This window comes from Octopus bimaculoides, chromosome 1, assembly GCF_046866305.1.
Source record: "Octopus bimaculoides isolate indiv1 chromosome 1, ASM4686630v1, whole genome shotgun sequence".
Classification (NCBI taxonomy): domain Eukaryota; kingdom Metazoa; phylum Mollusca; class Cephalopoda; order Octopoda; family Octopodidae; genus Octopus; species Octopus bimaculoides.
In genome coordinates, this window is record NC_142928.1 from 34,369,475 (window position 1) to 34,395,103 (window position 25,629).

Genomic DNA, 25,629 nt, shown 5'->3' on the forward strand with positions numbered 1-25,629 from the left:
GTAGCTCACCTTCCTCAGGTCAGTCATGTGTAACACTCCCAGGCAGAACTAAGCTATAGGTTACCTCTAATTTTATTGACCTTAGGATGGACATCTATTAATTTGAAGATCTATTTAACCCTTTAACATTAACATTACTCTTTCAAATGTAATGCTTGTTTAGTCACATTGTTTTGAAATTAATCATGCATTATCTTGTAGCTTTGAGATTTTGATGATGTGACTTTATTTTGAGAATGACTTTGTTGGGTAGGTATGATGGGCTGGATCTGGCCTTGTTTGAACATAAAACATATTTTGGGCCAGATACGGCCAGTTTAAATGCTAAGGGGTTAATTAATGTATGTTCATGGCACGTGTAAAGACATTTGAGTGAGATCGTTGCCAGTGCCATTGGACTGGCTCCTGTGCAGGTGGCACGTAAAATACACCATTTTGAGCATGGCCGTCGCCAGTACCGCCTGACAGGCCTTCGTGCCGGTGGCACATAAAAGCACCCACTACACTCTCTGAGTGGTTGGCGTTAGGAAGGGCATCCAGCTGTAGAAACTCTGCCAAATCAGATTGGAGCCTGGTGTAGCCATCTGGTTCACCAGTCCTCTGTCAAATCGTCCAACCCATGCTAGCATGGAAAGCGGTCGTTAAACAATGATGATGATGATGACGATGAGAATTAACGGATGTGAATGTTCTCTAAAATCATTTCTAGATAAGAAATAAATCATAATGAAATGTTGCTCTTTGGTCCCAAGTCAGTTTGGTCTTTGACTAAGCAGGTTTCTCATCAAAGGAATTCACCTTATCTCCATTCGGCATTTTTTTTTTCTCAGGAATAGTATACCCCAGATTACATTATCCAGTGTTTTTTTTTTTTTCTTTTAAAACAGTATGATGTGACATGAGGAAGATTTTGCTGCTATTTATAGCAAGTTGAACAACTATATAGAAGCTCCCTAGAGAACCCCTTGAGACTCCCTCTTTGGGAGTTTCTTTGTTTTATCTGTTGGTATTAAAAATAATATTCCATCAGTCAGAAAGAAAAACACTGTAGGCAAACTCTGGTTAACTAAATATTACCATGGAGACATTCTAATTCACACATGTTTGTACAAAGTTTAATTTTGTTCTTGTCTGTTAATTCTAGTTTTTGTGGTCGAGAAGTACATGTTTCCACAGATATAATAGCAGTCAGTCTAGTGCCAGTAACTTTTACTTAAGAAAGGTTTTATTCCAGGCACTACTGAAATCACTGAAACAATCTTCAGTTTAACAGTGTTATCACTGCTTACGGTGGGGGCTGTTATGTCTGCACAGACATAAACTGGATCATTGAAACCTAAATATCTTGGTCACAGATACAGCAAAGTATCGGTGATGAAATGATATGAGCTGTTGACTACATTCTTGGTTATTGCCATTTTCTACTCTCTATTTCTTAAAGAAATTCCTGTTTTATATCTATTGAAGATTATATATAATTTTTCTTCTTTTCATCTTAGGGTCCTGAACTCATGAAAAAAGCAGGTGGCCTTCATGAATTTATGAGCTGGGACAGGAATTTATTAACTGTAAGTGATTTTTATTGGTATTGATTACATTTGTACTCTTCGTTAGTTTTACCAATTTAAGCTTTTAAATAAATGTGTTGTTGAGTAGATGAGGTTGTAGTGATTGTGTCAAAATCTTGATATTTTAGGAAGAACATACTAAGATTGTTCTCTGTTGTTTATCCCAAGCTCATAAAAAGACTTGGATTCAGTTCTGCAAAGTAACAAAATACTTATAACGTACTGAAGGTATCAACTGGTATCAGGTCACTCTTCACTGCTACTGGTAACATGTAACCCAGTACAACCTGTCACATGGTCAAGTCATTGGCAACTAACATGGCCATAGTCCAAAAACTGAAACAAGTAAAAGATAAAAGAAGATGATAACATTGATTATGCTCCCACTACTTATAGCTGCTTCTTTTGTTGTTGCTGGGAAAAGCTGGTCACTGTTGCTTGAAAAGGGTTAAGATTTTTTTTTTAAATGTAATTCTTTATGACTTAGATGTAAAAAAAAAAATGCCTGCAGAGCTGGTAAGAAGAAGAAATTTATCCTTGCAACACAGTGGTCTCATAAAAGGCATCCAAAGACCATGTGATTGTGTTAAACCTGGTGCTGGGTTAAGTCTATAACTGACTGAAAGATGCATTTAATTGGTGTTTCCTGATGAGTCTTTCTAATTTTTACAGCCTCCATCTTATTTTAAGATTTTACTATGTGTGTTAGGTTTAGAGCAGGTACATTGTACCTACGTATTGTAAGAGCTAATTAAATGATTCGGCAATTGCCTCAGAAAAACTATCCAATTCATACCAGATCTAGAATGATAATGTTATTTACCGTCTTAAGATTCAAGGGCTTAAATTGTGTGAATAGGGAGTTCATTGAGGGAAATCTGGCTAATGTATTGAACAGGTCAAATAACCACCGAGATGTTTTACTCCACTTCTGATGAAGTAAGTTGGACCATGATGGCATGATTACAGTACAGAACCAGTGACAAGATGCCTGCCATTTACCTTTAAACTCCATTGTTGTTATAATGTGCATTTATTGTAAATTTAAATAACTTGAATAAAAATGGTATAACTTCTTTCTGACATTTATCATATTGTTTACATCTGTTTAGGACAGTGGTGGCTTTCAGATGGTATCTCTACTAAAGTTAGCCAAAATTACTGAAGAAGGAGTAGAATTTCAATCACCTCATGATGAAACTATGATGCTATTAACTCCAGAGAAATCAATTGAAATTCAGAATGCACTTGGTAAAAACAGTTTTATAAAAACTTTAGCTTTTACTAGCAATTCATTTACATTGTGGTTGTGTACTTTTAGAAGTGGCTCCTTTATTTTAGCTTTTGTATTATTCTTTTTTTTTTTCTATATTTTCACTCATATTTCATAAATGACTAAGTACTGGCTTGGATGTGTGATTAAGAAGCTCACTTTGCAACCATGTGGTTTTAAGTTCAGTCCCACTGCATGGCATCTTGGGCAAGTGTCTCCGACTTTAGTTCTAAGCTAACCAATGCCTTGTGAGTAGATTTGGTAGACAGAAACCACATAGAAGCCTATTGTGTGTGTGTATACACACACACACATACACACACACACACATATATGCAAATTGTAGTTGTGGTCGATGCCAGTGCCACCTGACTGGCTCCTGTGCCAGTGGCACATAAAAAGCAACTAATACACTCTCGGAGTGGTTGGCGTTAGGAAAGGTATCCAGCTGTAGAAACCTTGCCAGATCAGATCAGAGCCTGGTGTAACCACCTGGTTCACCAGTCCTCAGTCAAACCGTCCAACCCATGCCAGTATGGAAAATGGACGTTAAACGATGATGATGATATGTACATCTTGTATGTGTGTGTGTGTGTGTGTGTGATTGTATTTGTGTCTGTATTTGCCTCATCCTACCACCTGACAATTGATGTTGGTTAGGTTACATCCCAATATTCTAGCAGTTTTTGTCAGTAATAAGGTCAATTTATTCAAATAAAATCCTCTAAATCAATGCCCTAACATGGTTACAGTCCACTGACTGAGACAACTAAAAGACAAAAAATATAAATATAAAAATATAAATATAACAAAAATTTCAGCAAATTTGAGTAAGTGGAACAAATGATTTTTTACACATAGTCTCATTGCTTATAACATTACTAGTGGCTCAGAGTTATTTAGGTCAGTGATTTTCAATCTTTTTTTTTTTTTTCTCCCTTATGCTTCTAGCGAGATATTTTATTATAAATACTCACAACAATTCTGTGCTGAAGCAAGAACAAAATTTTGTCTAGGCATAAGTTTATACTATTAACACCAACATTGCTATTAAACCAAATGTACCACACCCTAAATTTTGATTTCTTTGTGGCTGCTATTTCATTTCACATATATTATGTAAATATTAATTTTGTCACATACATTATTCTGTCTAGTTTTTCCTTCTCTATAATAAGTCAATGTTAAATGTTTAAACACATTTTTCTATGCATAGACATGGCTGTTTGGCTAAGAAGCTCATGTTGCATCCAGGTTTCAGGTTCAGTCCCACTACACAGCACTTTGGACAAATGTTTTTTTAGTTTAGCCCTGGACCAACAAATGCTTTGTGAGTGAATTTTTGGTAGATGGAAACTGTGAGGAAGCTTGTCATACATGTATGTATATATATATATATATATATATATCATCATTGTCGTTGTCATTTAATGTCCGCTTTCCATGCTGGCATGAGTTGGACGGTTTGATTGAGGACTGGCAAGCCAGGAGGCTGCACTAGGTTCCACTCTGATTTGGCAAGGTTTCTACAGCTGGATGCCCTTCCTAATTCCAACCACTCTGAGAGTGTAGTTCTCAGGGATATTTAGCACAACACACAATGTGACAAGGCTGGCCCTTTGAATTACAAGTACAACTCATTTTTGCCAACTGAGTGAACTGGAGTAACAAGAAATAAAGTGTCTTGCTCAAGGACACAATGCACTGCTGGGAATCGAACTCATGACCTTATTATAGTGAACTGAATACTCTTAACCACTGAGCCTTGACAGTTCTGTTTCTGTTTTTTTTTTGTTTTTTTTCTGTGCATAGCATACCTGGAACTACACTAATCAGTGTATCCTCCCTTTTTTTTTTTTTTTTTTCAAGATGAAAAAGTACAATATGAGGGATGTTTAACTGTTGTTTCTGGCAGGGTTAGCAACTGTATAAAGACATCCTCATTGGGTCATGGAGAGCACTGTCACTGTAATATCAGCTTCAACAGCAAAAACTTTTAGGCCACTTAATCAGAAAACTCAACATATTACCTGTTCATATCTCCTAAAACGATTGTTTCTTATTTGTGTTTATTCTTATAGGGGCTGACATTATAATGCAATTAGATGATGTTGTATCCAGCTTGGTAAGTGGGCCAAGAGTAGAAGAAGCCATGCATAGGTATAATCTTTGTTATTCTAATTGTCTTTATTCCTTAATCCATTACCTCCCATAATTCTATTAACTGGAATTTTTTTTATGAAACTTTGATTTCTAGCATAAAACAGCCTTAGAAACATGCTGGAATGATCAAAATAACATTTCAAAATAACATTTTAAATAGAAATATGCGAGATATTGGGTGAAAAATTAGCAAACCTCATTTGAATATCAGAGAAATATACTTTGTAGATATAGCAAAAAGGTTAGATATGTGTAAATATTGACAGATAATTACAGAATTTGTAATTTTTAAGTGATCTCATATGAGATCACTGGTAGGTAATGGGTTAATCTAATCAGTCTATTTGTTACTGCTATGAGGCTAAGGTTTTGAGCTACAGACTTAGATGGTTAAGAGCTTAGTTAAAGTTAGATTACACTATTGTGTTATTGTTTAACCCCAGGTCAACTTAAGCTTGTACAGACTTAGGATCAAAGACATTCCTGCCATGACCATCTCATTTTTTTTTTCCTTGTGGAGATGTAGTTAGGGGTGTATCTAATGTGTGTCCTTACCTTTTTAAGATCATCATTATCATCATCATCGTTTAACGTCCGCTTTCCATGCTAGCATGGGTTGGACGATTTGACTGAGGACTGGTGAAACCAGATGGCAACACCAGGCTCCAATCTAATTTGGCAGAGTTTCTACAGCTGGATGCCCTTCCTAACGCCAACCACTCAGAGAGTGTAGTGGGTGCTTTTACGTGTCACCCGCACGAAGGCCAGTCAGGTGGTACTGGCAATGGCCACGCTCAAAATGGTGTCTTATATGTGCCACCTGCACAAGAGCCAGTCCAGGGGCACTGGCAACGATCTCACTTGGCTTGCCGGGTCTTCTCACCCACAGCACATTTCCAAAGGTCTTGGTCAGTAGTCATCGCCTCGGTGAGGCCCAATGTTTGGAATATAATCTGCAGGAGATTTGGTTGTTATTTCTAGCGGGTTGTTTGACCTCACAGAGGCTCTCTCTCTTTGGCTCATTGTATTTTATATTTAGGTAACACATGCAACTCTAAGTCCACCAAATAAGTAAGAGTGAAACCTGTTGTAAAGTACTTTTCTTAATCCACTGTTAAATGATCAACAGCGTTGAAAGAATTTCCAAAGAATCGTTCCAAAACTGTAAAAATGTTGAAATATAGAAAAGAAAACTCCTTTCATTTTTGCTGACAGAAATGGATACAACTTTATTTTGTTGCAATTCATATATAAAGTTTGAGTCAGTTTGTGTATTTGAACCAAAAAGTTTTGTAAAGGGACATATAGACATACAAATATTTCTTGCTTTCAACTTTTTGACTTATTCAATTATTAATATATTGCAATGTATTAGAGGGCATGTTTATAGACTTTTAGCCAACACTATGTTATAATGAATGTAAAGAGTACATATCATCTCCATCATCATTATCAGTATTTAACATATGTTTTCCACACTACCAAGGGCTGGACAGTTTGACCGGAGCTGGTAAGGTCAGGGGCCACACCAGGCTCCATTGTCTGTTTTGGCATGGTTTCTATGGCTGGATGAATGTACTAGGTGCTTTTTATTTGGCACCAGCATTAATATCAATTCAGCTGTGGTGGACAGGTCTTCCTAAGTACAGCAAGGCACCAGATATCTTGGTCCTTTGTCATCTTTTTTTGTAAGGCTTGGTGTCTTAAGATTGGCCTTCAGTACTTTGTCCTATGTCTTCTTGGGTTTCCCTCTTCTATAAGTTCCATCCACTTTAAGTGATCAGTCCTTCTGTATGCAACTGTCTACATCCATATGCATAACATGACCAAAGCAGCATGGTTTTCTCACCATCCGTTACATGCTGTAAAGTGGCTGGATTTAGAAAAGGCATCCAACTGAAGAACCATGCCCGAGCTGAGACTGGAGCACAATATACTTCTTGAGACCTTTGGATTCTGTCAAAGAATTCAACCTTTCCTGTTGTTTCCAGTCTCCATGAAAAACATGTCTGGTCATAAGAAACTTTTACCTTGCTTGGAAACTGATGATGATTGGCAGCATGAAGGGTATCAGGCCATAGGAAATCTGCTTCAACAAATTCCATCTGACCCATGTAAGCATGGGAAAATATACATTAAAACTAAGGTGACTGGCCATAGAGAATTATGTATTCCTATTCAGAGTCTAAAATTACCTGCAGAAAGGATATAAAGCCTTATAACTTGGGAAATGATAGCCCAGTCATTTATTTCTTCTGTAAACTAATAATTTGATAATTTTTTTTCATTGCAGAACAGTTCGTTGGCTTGACCGGTGTCTCAAAGCTCACAGCCGACCACATGACCAAAATCTTTTTCCAATAGTTCAAGGTGGACTCAATGCCAATCTTCGACGTCAGTGTGCTGAAGGTAGAGTGCATAATTTGTTTTCTGTTATTCTTTTACTGATTTTAGTTGTTGGAATCAGGCCATTCTTCAAAAGTATTGTCAATTGTGTCAAAAACAATATTTGATAATGCCACCAAGGATGATTGGGAAAGGTAAAGTCAACCTCAGTGAAATTTGAATTCAGAATGTAACCAAACAATACCACAATATATTTTGTCTGATGCTCTACTAATTCTACCATGTTTGCTGAGTTTGTTTCTTTGTTTATATATAAAGTCTTTGTGTAATGTTTAGAGCAAGCATTACCATATTTCTCTTGAAATACTCTGCTTTATTTTAAAAATAATGAAGAATTTAGTAAAATAAAAGTGTCCTTATTAAGCTAGTATTTGGAACTAATATTCAGTTAATAATTAAAATATTTCTTTTTGACCAAAGTTGGTCATTTAGATATTGAGTCTTATCATCATGATTGTTGTTAACCAATAAAAATGTCTTAGCTTACTGCATCGAATATGTCAGTGCTCACTTTTACTATAGTTTAAATTAGTTAACATTTGTTTTTAAATATTGCATTGTTAGTTACTGGTTACCAGTTGGCCAATCTGTATTTCTGTGAGAAAGAATCACAAGGGAGTGTCTGTAACTAGTTTTAGAACAAATATGTCAAAGGATTCCATTCAAAAAGCATCAGTTTGTCAGTTTTCCAACCAATGTTTGTGTCCTTTCACAATATACATCAACAAAAGATCCCTCGCTCTTTTTCTCCTGCTCTCTCATGTGGGCTTCCACATAGTTCCTGTGTACCAAATTCTACTCAAAAATTATTGATCAGTCATCTAACATGATGGTGCGAGACACTTGCTCAGGGTGCTATGTAGTGGGACTGAACCTAAAGCACATGGTTGTAAAGAAAACTTCTTAACCCCACAGCTCTATCTGCACCCGTATTTACTGCTAGAAACATTAAAAAGCAAAACAGCAATAATTATGCAGTGAGGGGAAACTATCATATGAGTGTGGTTAAAGAGCTTGCTTTGCAACCACATGCTTTTGGGTTCAGTTTCACTGCAGGACACCTTGAGCAAGTGTCTTCTACTATAACCCTGAGCCAACAAAAGCCTTGTGAATAGACTGGGTAGATCTGAGGACATGCATAGGCTTGAAAGAAATGAAGCTAGCATGCTTCGCTGGATGTGCAGTGTCAGTGTACATGTACAACAGAGTAAGTTTTCTTGAGAGAAAAGTTGGGCATAAGAAGCATCAGATGTGCTGTGCAAGAGAGACGACAATGCTGGTATGGTCATGTGATGCATATAGACAAGGACAGCTCTGTAAAGAAGTGCTGATCTCTAACTGCAGAGGGAAACTGTGGAACAGGTAGACCCAGGAAGACATGGGGCAAGGTGGTGAAGCATGATCATTGAATGTTGGGCCTCATGGAAGCAATGATTAGTGACCAAGACCTTTGGTGATATGCCGTGCTTGAGAAGACCTGTCAAGCAAAGTGAAATCGTAGTTGTCAAGCCTTCATCAGGTGTCGTGGGGAAATTTCGAACTTGGCATAGTGGTTAAGAGTGCGAGCTACTAACCTCAAGATTCTGAGTTCAATTCCAAGCAGTGACCTGAATAATACTAATAATAATAATAATAATATCAAAAAATACCTTAGGAATGAGAACCCAGGTTTGAAATTTCCTCAAGACACCTGATGAAGGCTGGAGGGTATATCAGCCGAAACGTGTTAGCAACAAACAAGATGAGGACAAATATCTGTCAAATATAAATAATGTAAGTAATTCCTCATCTCTTAAATATAGAACTGTAAAACCAATGGATATTTAGCTTTTTTATTGAATAACTTTTCAATATTTTTAGAATTGATAAAAAGGGATGTTCCTGGCTTTGCCATTGGGGGATTAAGTGGAGGAGAAGAAAAACATGCTTTCTGGAAGATGGTTACCTTATCCACAGATGTTTTACCAAAGGGAAAACCAAGGTACCTTATGGGTGTTGGGTAAGTTCCTTTTAGATTATTCATTTATTGTTGTTTTTGTTTGTGACTGTTCCTGGTTGTATAAAACAAACTTCCTGTTTAAACTGATCTAACTGTGATATCACATACATAATTTCTTAAAACATTTGCTTCCTTTTTGTGGTCACAAAATACTTCAGTTCTCCTCTGTGTTGAATCCTCTAGGATTCCCTTCCCAACCATGCTTTTTCTACAAATGTCAGTTCTTAAAAAAATTCAGTTGACAATCAACTGCATTGATCTCACCAGTCTGGAATGTGCAGGGGTTGGACAAAACAGTGGAAACACCTAGCATCATAGTATCATAATTTTGAAATATATATAAAACCGTCAAAAAACTTTGTACGAGTCCATACCTCATAGAAGTCAAGCTATAATTACAGCCAAAGATGGTTCTGCTCCATATTAAAATAAATTTGATTGAAATTTGAAGGTGTTTCCATTATTTTGTCCAACCTCTGTATTTGTAACCATGGATACTATGACTATTTAATAAAAAGAATAATCTATATATGTCCTGTTATTGTTTAACCCTTTTGTTACTTTATTTCTGTAGCAATATACTGGCATCATTTCAAATATTTTTTAGAATAAAGAAGAATTCAGTAAAATAATTTGCCATTATAAACTGGTTCTTTGGAATGTAAGTCAACATGAAGTTTGATGGAGAGTTTTGATTTAGGTTTTTTAACCCTTTAGCATTTAAACTGGCCAAATCTGACCAAAATATTTTACCTGTTTTATCTTTACGCTATTGATATTTGGCCTCTAACAACTGCCCTATGATGTCATTCTAAAAATATACTATCACATCATTGAAATCTGACAGCTACAAGATATGCATGATTATGCCAACATAGAAGGCAGATGTTAAACGATGGTAATGAATGTGAATAAATAAACATTAAATTTGACTGAGTAATCTGAACGCCAAAGGATCAAAACAAGAAGCTTGTATTATAGAACTAGGAGCAGTTTCAGGCAGATTGATATCAAAAGGATTAAACCATTATTTTTCTTGAAAGTAAAATAAAATAAAAAAAACCTTTACAATATATGTATTATTGGTATTAAATCCATAATTGTAAGTTGTATCTTTTCTTTAGATTTCCTGAAGATTTAGTGGTGTGTGCTGCTCTTGGATGTGACATGTTTGATTGTGTTTTCCCAACACGGACAGCAGTAAGTTAATGTTTTACTTTATTCCTTTCATTCTTACCCATGATGCAAGTATATTTTAAACCAGGTTTCCTCTTTGAGGACATCCTAAATGATGTTTCCTCTCCCCTCTCTTCACCAGTCTCAGATCCCTGCAAAAAACATCACAGATGTTGCTCTATATCCATTGACCAAAACCATAAATGATTATAATTTTCTCCATAGCACAACATTAAAGAAATTAACCAAATTTAGCATATGCCTTTTTTATCATCATCGTTTAACGTCCACTTTCCATGCTAGCATGGGTTGGACGATTTGATTGAGTACTGGCGAACCGGATGGCTGCACCAGGCTCCAATCTGATCTGGTAGTTTCTACAGCTGGATGCCCTTCTGTAGAAACTCTGCCAGATCAGATTGGAGCCTGGTGCAGCCATCCGGTTTGCCAGTCCTCAGTCAAATCATCCAACCTATGCTAGCATGGAAAGCGGACGATGATGTTGATATATCTTTACAATTGCTTAGTAAAAATATTGTGCTCTAGAGCCAAATGTGTGCTTTTAGGGCAGCGTTTCTCAACCATTTTTTTTTACTTGTGGATCCCTTTGTTTCCTATCTTATTCAGATGGACCCTTCTAACCATTCAATGTAAAAAAAACTCCTATTTTTATAATTAAATATTGTTAGGAATTGTCTAAAAACAATCGTGAGAATATTTTGTGTATTGTAGAAGTATAACCTATTACATGTAAATTTCAACAAAATCTTATATGAACCCTGGTTGAGAACCATTGTTCTTGGGAATCGAACCCATCACATGATGTTTCCATTATGCCTTATTGCTTTAGGGAAAGAGGAACAACACTTTTTGTATGTCTGATCCTCCAAAATACAAGGCTTTTGTGTTTCATCAAAAATGAAATTAATATCTGTTTATTGAAATGTTGCTGCACACTAAAAACTTTAATTTCAAATTGTGTGCTTCAAGCAATTCCAACTGTGGAAGGGAAGTTCTAGTTTTTGTTAATTTTTATCAATAGGAGTTTAATTCATTGCAAGTTAATGAAACATTTGTTAATTATACATATTTGAACTGTGCAGTCTATGACATCATCCACTGTTACATGGATTGGATCACTCTGTTATAGACATATTGGTAAAAGTATGAACAGCACCACAACCTATCATCTAGCTGCAATTTTGTTTAATTTATCAGGTTTTAACAGGAAATGATTCTCCCACTAAAGATACATATGTATTTCTAATATTTTCTTAATAAAATTATATTTTATACAAAGTTTTCTATGAAATCTATTCATGATTTTTACACTTTTAGCGTTTCGGTACTGCACTGGTGCCAACTGGCCAGTTAAATTTGAAGAATAACAAGTTTGCCACAGATTTCCGTCCAATTGATGAAAACTGTCCATGCAGCACCTGTAATGAATATAAATACACTCGGGCTTATTTACACACTATAGTTACTTATGAATCGGTTGCATGTCAGCTTTTAACAATACATAACATTGCATATCAGGTATGTTGGTTCAATGTATTTTTTAAAATTTAAAATTCTTAAATTTGTATTATTTGTTCTTATTAAGCCCTTCATTTCCTATTGGAGTATAGACTAATAACTTCTCTTCACTGTTCTCAACTCTGGGTTGTCTCTTCTACTTCTCTTTAGTCAGATTCCTGCTTTGTGGCTTTGCAGCTTCTTGTAGGAAGGCTGTCCTCTCCCAGATCTTGTTGGTTTTGAACTGTCTTCAATTCTCCTGTAATGTTGCTTCTTCCTTTATATGGGTGTTGGCCGTATATAAACCTATTTTTACTTCTGGGAAGAGGAGGTGCTCCATATTAGTCTAGCCTCTATCCTTTGACCTGTCCGGCAAAGGGAAATCCCTACCAAGTGCTTGCACTCCTGGAAAAGTTCCCAGGATCATTGAGACACACAAGCCATTACATCACCACAAAGACTGGACCTTTTGATGTATTATTTGATCTATATCACTTAAAATATTTTTAAAACTTCTAATTTAGTAAATTGCTGTGAAATGTTAATCTTTTAAATTAAATATTTATCTTTTCCAGTTAAATCTGATGCTGTCGATACACAAAAGTATTAAACAAGATAAATTTCCAGAATTCATCAAAGACTTTTTTAAGAAATTATATCCTGGAGAAAATTACCCTAAATGGGCTGAAGAAAGTCTTTCAAGTGTTAATGTACATCTCAGGGAACGTTGACAACTCTTTCTACGACTGCATCCCCCTCTATCCATATGCCATTTTTGTTACCAACACTCACCTATTTCCAAGGAAGGTAATACTTCCCCACAACCAGACATTTTCCAAGAAGATTATAACCAAAGGACACTAAATGTATGATTCCTATTTACATCTATTGTGACAAAGAGATACACACACACAGAGTTATACATACATATACATGACAAGCTTCTTTCAGTTTCCAAGTTAGTAGGGTGTATTTTGAGTGGGTTTTGTTGCTATTTCTAACAAGTTTAGTGACTGCAAAGAGGCTTCCTCATTGGTTAAGTAAGATTACTTTGGCTGTAGTGCATTGTCAGTAACAGCAAGATTCTCTGGTTTGTAGTCACTCCCATTTAGCTGTGATTATCTTCATCTAAGTAAATTAATAATTAAAATACAATAAAAAGACACAATTCCACATTTTTATTTTTTTAAATATTTCTTTCTCCATTCTTTTTCCTTTTGCTCCATCATTTCCTCTTTGCGTGTTTTCCTTTTACTTTCTTCTTTGATGGCTTTCGTCTTTCTAATCACTTTATCAGTTTTCTTGCTATGTTTCGTGTTTTGCTTTAATTTGACAACAGATTTTCCTGGAGCCTAGAAATGGAAAAAAAAAAAAAATGCATATAATAGTAATAGTAATAATAATTTCTACACAGGCACAAAGTAGTGCCAACCGCAGCAGCAGCACCACCACCAACAACAGTAATAATATGTAATGAACTTATTGTATACAGTGCTCAGGTGCACTACAGCTCATTAGGAAAAGTAGCCAAGTATGTATGAAGAGAACAGAATAATGCACAGAAAGTGAACAATAAATGAGTCATTTAAGAAAGAAAAGAAGAGTGGGAGGGATCAGGTGTACTGGTAGAAAATTTCAAGAATATAACTTTCTAGCTTTGGAAAGTGAGATCTCAGGAAATGGATGCAGTGCAGAATACTGTCTAGTTGGTTCAGCAAGAATTATTCAGAAAGTCCTCAGTGCAAAGTAAAAACTTAAATAGAAGGAAGAATGCTTCTCAATGCTAAACCATGGGTTGTGGTCTTGTAGGAAGTATAATGAAACTGGTTATATCATCAATACTACAATACCACAACAATTTAATCATCATGCATGGGTGGGAGCAGGTATGGCTTTGTGGTTAAGAAACTCGAAACCCAATTGTGTGGTTTCAGGTTCAGCCCCACTGCATCACAGCTGGGCAAGTGTCTTCTATTATATAGTCCTGGGCTGACTAAAACCTTGAGTGGATTTGATAAACAGAAACAGAAAGAAATCTGTTGTGTGTGAGTAGTATGTATATATATATATATATATATATATATCGAGAATGAGAGATAGTAAAAAATACAATTATAATTAAGGGCATAGAAAAGACTATGCCTAAGCTGAAAATAGACACCAGTTCTGTAAAAGTGATAATTTTTAAGTGGTTTGATGATTTAGCATCTATTTTCAGCATAGGCATAGTCTCTTCTATGCTCTTAATTAGGTCTTAACTATGCTCTTAACTAGGTCTATATTATATGCTGGCCACTGATAAAATCTTTAACAGTTTTATCCTTTATTATTATTATCGGAATCATCATCATCATCATCATGATGACGGAAGTAAACAAAGGAATATATTTTGATTAAAAATACACTTTAATAAATACGTGATTAATAACTTGGACAGTGTTCCAATACCTAATACATTCTTCAAGTTTCAGAAAAATTCTCTTTTTCATATCACATTGATTTCTAATGTAAGCACAAAACCACACATTTCACCGGTGGCCAGAAGAGCGAAAAATAATGAGATCGCAGGATGATTAGAAATGCGAACATTAAAGGGACGTAACTGCAAACTATAAGGCATTTTGTGTAACACTCGATCTTGTCACTAACCACCCCTATATCTCCATATACCTAAAGCAAAACATAGTAGCCACAACTTGAGGGACAATTAAAAAGAAACAATAAGAACACACACTAACATATGGACAGATACATAGTGTGTGTGTGTAAGACATTTCATTTACAAGTATATCGTGACTAGATGGTTCAGAGACCAACTCACAACCAGTGCATTGTGTCTATGATGACACAATAGTGACTGGAGGAAAATAGACCTGTCATGCCATTTCATTAAATTACATTACAGTAAATGTAATTTATTTTTCATACTTAAAAAAGCAATTATCTACCATATTTGATGGCATAAAAGACATGCAGGCATATTAGGTGCACTCCAATTTCAGCAGCACATCATTGCCGTTATCATCGTTTAACGTCCGCTTTCCATGCTAGCATGAGTTGGACGACTTGACTGAGGACTGGTGAAACCGGATGGCAACACCAGGCTCCAATCTAAATTTGGCAGAGTTTCTACAGCTGGATGCCCTTCCTAACGCCAACCACTCAGAGAGTGTAGTAGGTGCTTTTATGTGTCACCTGCACGAAGGCCAATCAGGCGATACTGGCAACGGCCACGCTCGGAATGGTGTCCAAGGACAAAATTTGCTTAAGGGCAGCCAAACTTCACACAAAGGACTCTGGGTGATTTTTCTGAGACATTTTGTTGGAAAAAAAAAATGCAATCAAATATAATACCTTCACTTAAAATCAACTCTGATTTTCTTCCTTTATTTTTCAAAGATAGAATGATTGATTTGAAAATAAAAGCATAATTTATAAATGCTTGAAATCTTCCATGGTAGCTGTACCATTTGCAACCTGTATTGTATAAGATTGAGTTGGCAGAGATATATTTCAAAACATAAAACTGTGAGTGAAAACTACTAAACCCTGAAGCTAATCATCGTTTAATGGCCGCTTTCCATGCTAGCATGGGTTGGACGATTTGACTGAGGACTGGCAAGCCAGAAGGCTGCACCAGGCTCCAATCTGAGCTGGCAGAATTTCTACAGCTGGATACCCTTTCTAATGCCAACCACTCCAAGAGTGTAGTGGGTGCTTTTACGTGCCACTGGCACGAGGGCCAGTCACACAGTACTGGCAATGGCCTCGCTCAAAAGGTGTTTTTTACGTGCTACCAGCGGCACTGGCAACAACCTCGCTCGAATGATTTTCTAACGTGCCGCCAGCACAAGTGCTAGAAGGCGACGCTGGTAACGATTACGCTCAAATGGTGCTATTTACGGGCTACTAGCACGGAAGCCAGACAGCTGCTCTGGCAAACAAAATTCATAAAAGTCAATCAAAATACGGTAATATATGAATAGCACACGTACTCCAAAGGTTTGTTTATTTTTTTCTTCCATGTTGCTAGAAATCCTTTCATAATTTGGTTGAAGTATCCTTCGATTATCCAGACTTATCATATCAGGTTGAATCTATGGAAAACAAGACAAAAATATTTCAATATCATTTGTGGATAATTCAAATAATACATGAAAGGCTACTTCAGAGATGGTTAATTTAAGAATATAATGTCAAGAGTATAAAATTAAATTAATTAAAATTACTTGTAGTTTAAAAATAACATTCTTTGTATAGTAATGTCAAGATAAATATAAGAAAATAATTATTGAAAAATCAGATATTCTGGGAAATATTTACCTTATCAAGCAACATTTTCACTTCTGTTTCTCGACGTTGTTCTTTGGATTGATATGGATTTGCTTCAAGAGCATCAAAACATGGCTCACCAGAACCTAAAAGAAACAAATGCACAGAATAGTGAGATATCATTTTAACTCTCTTTACTCTTTTACTTGTTTCAGTCATTTGACTGCAGCCATGCTGGAGCACCGCCTTTAGTCGAGCAAATCGACCCCAGGACTTATTCTTTGGAAGCCTAGTACTTATTCTATTGGTCTCTTTTGCTGAACCGCTATGTTACGGGGACATAAACACACCAGCATCTGTTGTGAAGTGATGGTGGGGGGACAAACACACACACACATATATATATATATATACACACACACACATATATATATCATCATCATCATCATCATCGTTTAACGTCCGCTTTCCATGCTAGCATGGGTTGGACGATTTGACTGAGGACTGGTGAAACCGGATGGCAACACCAGGCTCCAGTCTGATTTGGCAGAGTTTCTACAGCTGGATGCCCTTCCTAACGCCAACCACTCAGAGAGTGTAGTAATATATATATATATATATATATATATATATATACACACACACACATATATACGATGGTCTTCTTTCAGTTTCCGTCTACCAAATCCACTCACTCACAAGGCTTTGGTCAGCCCGAGGCTATAGTAGAAGACACTTGCCCAAGGTGCCACGCAGTGGGACTGAACCCGGAACCATGTGGTTGGTAAGCAAGCTACTTACCACACAGCCACTCCTGCGCCTATTTAGTTTTCCATGCTTGTAGAGATCAGATGACAGTATGTTTTTTTTTTTAACGCTCTACGTCTTTAAAGGGATCCTGCCTGGATAAAATACTGCAGCCTAAAAGCGATGAGGTTTAAATTACAGAGCTGTTCCTTGCAAAAAAATATATTAAACTGTGTGCTAAATAAATTGATAATAGATGAATTTACTCACCAGGAATAAGCAGACTCTGAAATCCTTTTTCATAGCCAACACCAAGTACATCTTCATAAGGACAGAATTTTGTACTGTGCACTCTTCCAGACAATTTATGAAATAAGTATGGACTGCTTACTGTTCGAGAACAGCAGTTATCAAATATCTAAAAACACAATTTGAAGACATTAAACATATTGTATACCTTTACAAAACAATCATCATCATCGTTTAACGTCCGCCTTCTATGCTTGCATGGGTTGGACGATTTGACTGAGGACTGGTGAACCAGATGGCTACACCAGGCTCCAATCTGATTTAGCAGAGTTTCTACAGCTGGATGCCCTTCCTAACGCCAACCACTCAGAGAGTGTAGTGGGTACTTTTACGTGGCACGAAGGCCAGTCAGGTGGTACTGGCAACGACCACGCTCAAAGTGGTGTATTTTATGTGCCACCTGCACACGAGCCAGTCCGGCGGCACTGGCAACGATTAAAGAAATTTAAAAATTTAAAAAAATGCAGTTATCCATATTTGTTCAAGGTCTTTATGTTCTACAGGTTCTAAGTTCAAATCTTGTCATGACTCACATGAGTAGTAGACTTAATACATTGCACAGTTTAATATTAGACATAATGACCTGGCACCTTGGGTGCCTTTAGCAGAGACCAGTCTGTTGCAAGCATTGAAACCAGGTCTCTGGTTTGAGGATACCTTCCTCCTTCACACTAGTCTTGGAGGCCCTGAAAAAATGTCATGAGCACTACCCACCCCCACCTCCCGATTTAAAAATAAAAACCACAACCTAACCTGTACGACATTGCCAACGCCAGCTGCAAGCATATCACGTTGACTGAAAGACAAACAATTGGCACCACTATCTATTCTGTAAGACTGTAACATTTGGTAGGTACGAAGATCCCATATTTTCATATGACTGTCATCTCCAGATGTAGCTAGGTATCTATAAAAAAAAAATGATTATTTTGTAAATATACATTTTTAAAAAAATACTTTAAGGAAATAAATGATAGAAAATTTTTCAAAGATATATAAATTAATTAATTTATCAGTGAAAGGTAAGAATTATTGTGGGTGAATAGGGATGTGAAAGAATATCATAGCAATAATTAATTAGTCCACCACAATGTCCTGTCTTTGTGATGTGGTGGCTTGACTGCCTCAATGACCCTGGGAATTATGCTGGCAGAGAATAAGCTTCAGATAGGAACTCCTATGCTGGACAGATCAAAGGACAGGCCAGACGAATATGGACCACTTTTTCTAAGAGTTAAAAATGGGTTTGCTTAAGACCAACAACCCTAACTAAAAAAAAGTAAAGTTACAGAAGAACTGATGACAATTCTAAACCATCAAGATCTGGGAGAAAGACAGCCCAGAGTTGAAAACAATAAAGAAATGTGGTCGATGGGCTATAATTCATAGGGAGTAAAGGGCTTAGGTGAAGTGAAAGCTATTAGTGAATGATACTTTAATCCTTTACAGAAAGTGTGTTACAAAACTGCCATGTATATAATTAACAAAAAATAAAGGAAATTAAATTCAGAAGTGTATATATAACTAAGATAGAAAGAATGTTTGCATCACACTGTTTATATTTCACTTACTACACAACTTTACATTATCAGTGAGGTAAAAAAAAAATGTAGTGAAGAAAGTTAATGACATTTGAAACTAATTAACATTTTGGGACTTAAGAAGTTTATTACTGTTCTTATTATTTTAATATATCGCCATTGTCCGGAAATCTTTTGTCATGCATCTATGACCACTTCAGCAACACTTTTCATTTCTGTGTGTGTTCTTGCTTCACTTACTCCATTGAGTAAGTCGCTGAAGGGGGTCACAGGTGTGTGACGAAAGATTTCCAGACAATAGACAGATGTTAAAATAATATGAACAGTAATAAACGAGACTTAAAAAGTGATATAAGGAAAATCAGTCAGATAAAAAAATGACTTGAAAATACTGACGAGAATAGTCATAAATTAGTTATCACAGTTAAGATATGACACTAGAAAGTAATAAAATGTTCAAGTTGTTGTAAAATCAGTACAAAGAGGAATATTCAGAGCAATGGTTTTAATATCCAGGCCAGATCCAAAACCTGGATTTTTTTTTAGGGGCCACCCCAAAAATAGAAAACAAAAGACAAATAAAGAAGAATTTATATTTATAGAGGGAAGACCATTGGGATCTGCTAGAAGGATGCTTGAGGGCTGCATGTGACCCTGGGAACCACTGTCGAGAACTGCTGATTTAGAGACTAGACAGCTAAGTTGGGTTAATAATTTGAACGATAAACTTATGAATTATACAGGTTCAAACATAGGCTGCGTGGTTAAGATGTTCACTCTGCAACCATGTGGTTCTTGGTTTGACCCCACTGACTGGAACTTTGGGTAAGTATTATGATTACAAGTAAGTTCACCGGCATCAATTCACCATGAACTTTAGAGTTTGAAAATAAGGATTTTTTAATTCTTTCACTGTGAACTTATCTCTCTGTAAACTTTCGTTACAGCAAACTTTCCTCACAGTGATCATTTCTTATGGTGAACTTACCCTGCAGTGAACTGATGATGGTGAACTTACATGAAGTTTTATAGTCCTGACTTGAACAATTTGCATTGAAAGTGGAATTTATCAGAAACTGTATGGAAGCCCATTGTATATTTATCAAACTTATTCTAGCATGGGTTTGACAAATGAATGTTAACCCTTTAACATTCAGATTGCTCTGTCAAATGTAATACTTATTTATTCACATTGTTTTGAATTAATCCCAAATTACCTTGTAGCTTTCAGATTTCAATGCTGTTATTGTATATTTTTAGAATGACATTGTAGGATATGTGTAAGATGTCAGATCTTGACATTTTGAACATAAAACAGGGAAAATATTTGGGCTGGATATCATCATCATCATCGTTTAACATCCGCGTTCCATGCTAGCATGGGTTGGACGATTTGACTGAGGACTGGTGAAACCAGATGGCTACACCAGGCTCCAATCTGATTTGGCAGAGTTTCTACAGCTGGATGCCCTTCCTAACACCAACCACTCAGAGAGTGTAGTGGGTGCTTTTACATGCCACCGGCATGAAGGCCAGTCAGGCGGTACTGGCAACGGCCACGCTCAAAATGGTGTATTTTATGTGCCACCCGCACAAGAGCCAGTCCAGGGGCACTGGCAACGATCTCGCTCGAAAATCCTTACACAAGCCACAGGCACAAGTGCTAGAAAGGCGACGCTGGGCACAGGTGCCATCCCGATTTCGCTTTCCCCAATAAGTCTTTGCAAGCTGAGTTTCGTGTCCAATGAAGGGGACGACGTTGGCATGGGTGCCAGTCGTTGAATTTAGTTCGGTTGGCTTTCTTTTGGATTATGGTCCAAGATTTATGTGTCTAGCGGCAGTGTCATCACAGACATAAGAGTAGGACTATTGTGTGTCTAACTTGAGCTTTAAAGAGGATCAGTAACTGATTGGAGATGAAGAAGCAGGCTAGTCTTTGGCAAACACCTTAATTACTTATGTATGTGGGAGTATGCCAGGAAAGTTCAGAGAAACTATGTTATGTGTCTTTTCAAAAGAGAAGTACTTTTAGCACAATAAAGTGTAATAGGATTTTAAAAAGATACTTACAAACCCTGTTGGTCCACAGCTATTGACCGTACATTAGATTTATGGCACAACATTTTGACTAAATAATCTTTTGCATTAGGTGACCACAGTGTTACAGTTCCTGCAAGATTAATGTGAATCACAAAACAAGAATTAAAACATAGGAACACAAATTGAAAATGTAGCATGAAAAGTGGATAAATACACTTTCTATTGTTAATTATGCAAGTATAAAGTCAGTCAGAATCTGATGTCAGCCAAGCAGAAGTTATTTATGAAAGGTCAGAATACTATTGCTCTTGTATGATTTGAACTCATGATCCATGAGGTCAGTAAGCTAAAAAGTGCCTCATCATCAAAATCAGGTCATGACTGGAAAGAGTTAGCATAAATAAGGGGCTATTTAAATTTTTCACAAATGACTAAATGTCTTTCTTTCTCTGTTACCAAATCAACCAATGACCCTGGTGGATTCTCAAGTGCTTTGTGTTTGTCATGGAACTTTCTAGAATAGAAAGAGTGGTATTTTTTATCGGGCACCATCTTGGCAGCTAGCTATAGAGAAATTTTTCACAATTGTTGGGACTCAGAGAGTAAAGAGCTAGAAATAGCATAAAGCATTTTGTTTGATGCTCTAACAATTCTGTCAGTCCATTGCTCTGGCCTGGTACTTGACCTTTCAGGGTCATTAAAATAAAATCAACCTGCATGGCGTCAATGTGTCTACTTTCATATTATTAGCTATGTTACATTGTTGATGACTAGATCTTTGGGTCCTCACACATCACATTTATGGCAAATAAATTCAGTTCACTGCTTCCAAACCAAAACTACTGTTTTCCAGTAATTTTGCAAACACACAGGCAAAGACGAGTGATTACAATACCCTGCTTTCACTTATGTGTGCAAGGTAATTTAAAAAAAAAAAAAAAAGGGACTAAATAGTTTGAGCCCTTACCATTTGAATGTCCGAGGTGTATAATAGCATTAGATGGATTCTGACACATAACATTTAAACGGCCCATATTAGTTCTGACAGCTGAAACTTTACTACCAATGGAGGTGTCCAGGTAGGACAAAAATCCTCTTGAATTCTGGAAAACAATAGAGATACACACTAAGTTATAGCAATGTATTAAATGTTGGAAAATTGTGTGTATGCTGAAAAGATGCTTACACATGTTGCAGTCACATTATATCATCCATTCATTTGAATCATCATCATTTGATGCTCACTTTTCCATGTTTGCATGGGTCAGATAGAATTTGTGGCAGACTTTCTATGACAGGATGCCCTACCTGTTGTGAAACCCCACTTGTTTCCAGGCAAGGTAATATTTCTTCATAGCCAGACTTGTTTTTCGTAGAAGATTGGAAATGAATACTGCTTGTATGACAGTGAAGCTCATTTACAACCATTATATGATGTCAAAACACACACACACACGATGGGCTTCTTCCAATCTCTGTCAACTAAATCCACTCACAAGACTTTGGTTGGCACAGAGCCATAGTAGAAGACATATGAATGAATGATGTAATGTTAGGTGAAGTCCAGGTTATATAGAAGATGGTCTTAAAAACCAGTCATAAAAAACCATACCAAAAACACGCACACCACATCAAAGTTTGAGGAATTTCTGTGTGCATCAGATGATGAAGGATTGAGAAGCTGAGACTGTCCAAACCACACTAGTATGGAAAAACAGGTGTTAAGTGATGATGATGATGATAATGAATTAAGTGTTGTGAGGTAATGTGAGCCTATGAGGAATGATGAAGAAAAGTGGAGTGGGAACAAGACCGAGAACAAAAGAAAAACTAAAGGCAGATAGTGTATAGAGCAGACAGAATAATAGTAATCTCAGAAAGAGTAGAAACAAAACTGAACTAGATAAGATATTAGTAAGCTGGATCACATAGTGACACACATAAATATGCTATTCTGTAGTTCTGTCCAAACAATGCCAACATGAAGGTAGTCCTAGATACACTATGTCTGGATAAAAGGCATGAGGGTCATGACTATCTTCATTACAGTTTGTTTAACGTCCACTTTCCATGCTAGCATGGGTTGGACGATTTGACTGAGGACTGGCAAGCCAGAAGGCTGCACCAGGCTCCAATCTGATCTGGCAGAGTTTATACAGCTGGATGCCCTTCCTCATGCCAACCACTCCAAGAGTGTAGTGGGTGCTTTTACCTGCCACCGACACGAGAGCCAGTGATACGGTACTGGCAACGGCCACGCTCAAAAAGGTGTTTTTTACGTGCCACCTGCACGGGAGCCAGTCCAGCGGCACTGGCAATGACTTCGCACAAATGATTTTCTAACATGCCACCAGCACAAGTGCTAGAAGGCAACGCTGGTGACAATTACTGTAATTAGAAAATTGAGTAATGGGGTCTAAACATCCTTTATCCAGTAGGTCAGTACTTTGTCAATTACAACCCTTATTTACTACACAAATACTACACTGATATTAGTTTAGGACAAACACTATGTTAGTGGTAGCTGAATAGTTCAGTGAGATGCTGTACAATTTGATTTAAATGTATGCACTTAAAACCTTCCATTAGAAAACTGATAAGCTCTGAAAACAAAATAACTTCAAAGCCATATAAACATCCAGAGTTTGATGGTATATACAACTAATCACATGAACTGCTAATGTAATATTATAACCATCATCAACATTATTACCCTTTAAATGTCTATACTTCTATGCTGGCATAGGTTATCAGAAACTGCAGTTGACTTTGTCCTTGATTTTCTTTGGTGTTCCTTACTGGATTTTCTTTGGTGTTAATTTCTTATAAGCTATTTTTGTGGATACCATTTTATATTCTTGCCCCCACAAATAGCACCCTGACATTTTCACAATTTAAAATAAGGCTATTTTATTTCCAAGGAGTAGGATGTAGAAAAGGAGTAGGATGTAGAAAAGGAGTAGGTAGTAACTCTATAAGATGTACCCGGTGCAAGCTATGGACACATAAGAGGTGCAGCAACATCAAAGGCAGGTTAACTAGCAAGTTAGTTTTTGTTTGTGGCAGATGTTCAGGTGCAATAAAGACTGCAAACAAACAGGAAACAACTTCTATCTCATTCCAGGGTGAAAAACTAGAGGTAGTCGATAGCTTCCGCTATCTGGGCGACCAAGTTAGTAGTGGGGGTGGGTGCGCTGAAAGTGTAGCTGCTAGAATAAGAATAGCCTGGGCAAAGTTTAGAGAGCTCTTACCCCTGCTGGCGACAAAGGGACTCTCACTCAGAGTAAAAGGCAGACTGTATGACGCATGCGTACGAACAACCATGCTACATGGCAGTGAAACATGGGCTGTAACTGCTGAGGACATACGTAAGCTCGCAAGGAATGAAGCCAGTATGCTCCGTTGGATGTGTAATGTCAATGTGAATACCCGTCAGAGTGTAAGTATCTTGAGAGAAAAGCTGAACATTAGAAGCATCAGTTGTGGTGTGCAAGAGAGACGATTGCGCTGGTATGGACATGTGGTGAGAATGGAGGAGGATAACTGCGTGAAAAAGTGCCACACCCTAACAGTTGAGGGAACCCGTGGAAGAGGTAGGCCCAGGAAGACCTGGGCTGAGGTGGTGAGGCAAGACCTTCGTACATTGGGCCTCACCGAGGCGATGACTACGGACCGAGACCTTTGGAAATGTGCTGTGCGTGAGAAGACCCGGCAAGCCAAGTAAGATCGTTGCCAGTGCCCCTGGACTGGTTCTTGTGCGGGTGGCACATGAGATGCACCATTTTGAGCGTGGCCGTTGCCAGTACCGCCTGACTGGCTCCTGTAGGATTTTCGAGCGAGATCGTTGCCAGTGCCCCTGGACTGGCTTGTGCGGGTGGCACATAAAAGACACCATTTCAAGCGTGGCCGTTTTCGTGCGGGTGACACGTAAAAGCACCCACTACACTCTCTGAGTGGTTGGCGTTAGGAAGGGCATCCAGCTGTAGAAACTCTGCCAAATCAGACTGGAGCCTGGTGCTGCCATCCGGTTTCAGTCAAATCGTCCAACCCATGCTAGCATGGAAAGCGGACGTTAAACGATGATGATGATGATGATGATTTCATTTTTAAAAGCCAGCATATCTCACCAGAAAAAATTTATTTTACAAAAGTATCTTAAATGCACAGGTAGAATTTGTTTTTTATTACAAAGGAAAATAATTCTTTACATACTTTTAGATATTTCATAAAGTCAATAAAGTATACTTACTGCTGCCACAAGCAGAAAGTGGTAAGGAAGGTATTCCATTTGTAAAGTTTGATCTAAAGTTTTCAAACAGTGTATTTCAATGCCACGATTGTCATAAATATAGGTCCATTGCTTCTGACTAACTGCAAACATAGTTTCTTGGTGAAGCCATCTGTTAAGATAAAAAAATAAATATATTTCACTTATGACACAAAAAATTATGTGAACCAGGAGAGAAAGAGAGTCCTCAATACAAAATGTAGAGTTTTATCATATTTATTGGAAACTTAACAAAACTCTTACTCCAAGTTTCATCTCTGACAATGATGTGAAACTTGCTAAGGTCTATACTTGGTTTAACCCATTAGTATTCAAACCAGTAATATTCG

The 25,629-nt window shown here is 37.1% G+C and overlaps 2 protein-coding genes across 4 annotated transcripts in view; one reads left to right on the forward strand and one right to left on the reverse strand.

Annotated features, from left to right (window-relative positions):
* The first annotated feature begins 1,445 nt into the window (after nucleotides 1–1,445).
* LOC106879987 (queuine tRNA-ribosyltransferase catalytic subunit 1) lies at nucleotides 1,446–13,294 on the forward strand. Its single transcript, XM_089350277.1, has 8 exons — nucleotides 1,446–1,568; nucleotides 2,681–2,819; nucleotides 4,923–5,001; nucleotides 7,298–7,413; nucleotides 9,271–9,409; nucleotides 10,534–10,609; nucleotides 11,924–12,124; nucleotides 12,679–13,294. Exons 1-8 carry the CDS (start codon nucleotides 1,512–1,514, stop codon nucleotides 12,832–12,834), a joined length of 963 nt encoding a protein of 320 aa, XP_089206403.1. The 5' UTR covers nucleotides 1,446–1,511; the 3' UTR covers nucleotides 12,835–13,294.
* Nucleotides 13,267–25,629, reverse strand: part of LOC106879985 (WD repeat-containing protein 46) — a 30,558-nt gene continuing 18,195 nt past the window's right edge. For all 3 annotated transcript variants that reach the window (XM_089350227.1, XM_089350215.1, XM_089350224.1), the window contains exons 8-15: nucleotides 25,262–25,412; nucleotides 21,980–22,115; nucleotides 21,043–21,142; nucleotides 18,185–18,338; nucleotides 17,393–17,540; nucleotides 16,427–16,521; nucleotides 16,099–16,200; nucleotides 13,267–13,455 (exon numbers count right to left, since the gene is read on the reverse strand). In XM_089350227.1, the coding sequence (XP_089206353.1) occupies nucleotides 13,282–13,455; nucleotides 16,099–16,200; nucleotides 16,427–16,521; nucleotides 17,393–17,540; nucleotides 18,185–18,338; nucleotides 21,043–21,142; nucleotides 21,980–22,115; nucleotides 25,262–25,412 (1,060 nt within the window). In that variant the 3' untranslated portion in view covers nucleotides 13,267–13,281. The remainder of the gene's footprint in view (nucleotides 13,456–16,098; nucleotides 16,201–16,426; nucleotides 16,522–17,392; nucleotides 17,541–18,184; nucleotides 18,339–21,042; nucleotides 21,143–21,979; nucleotides 22,116–25,261; nucleotides 25,413–25,629) is intronic.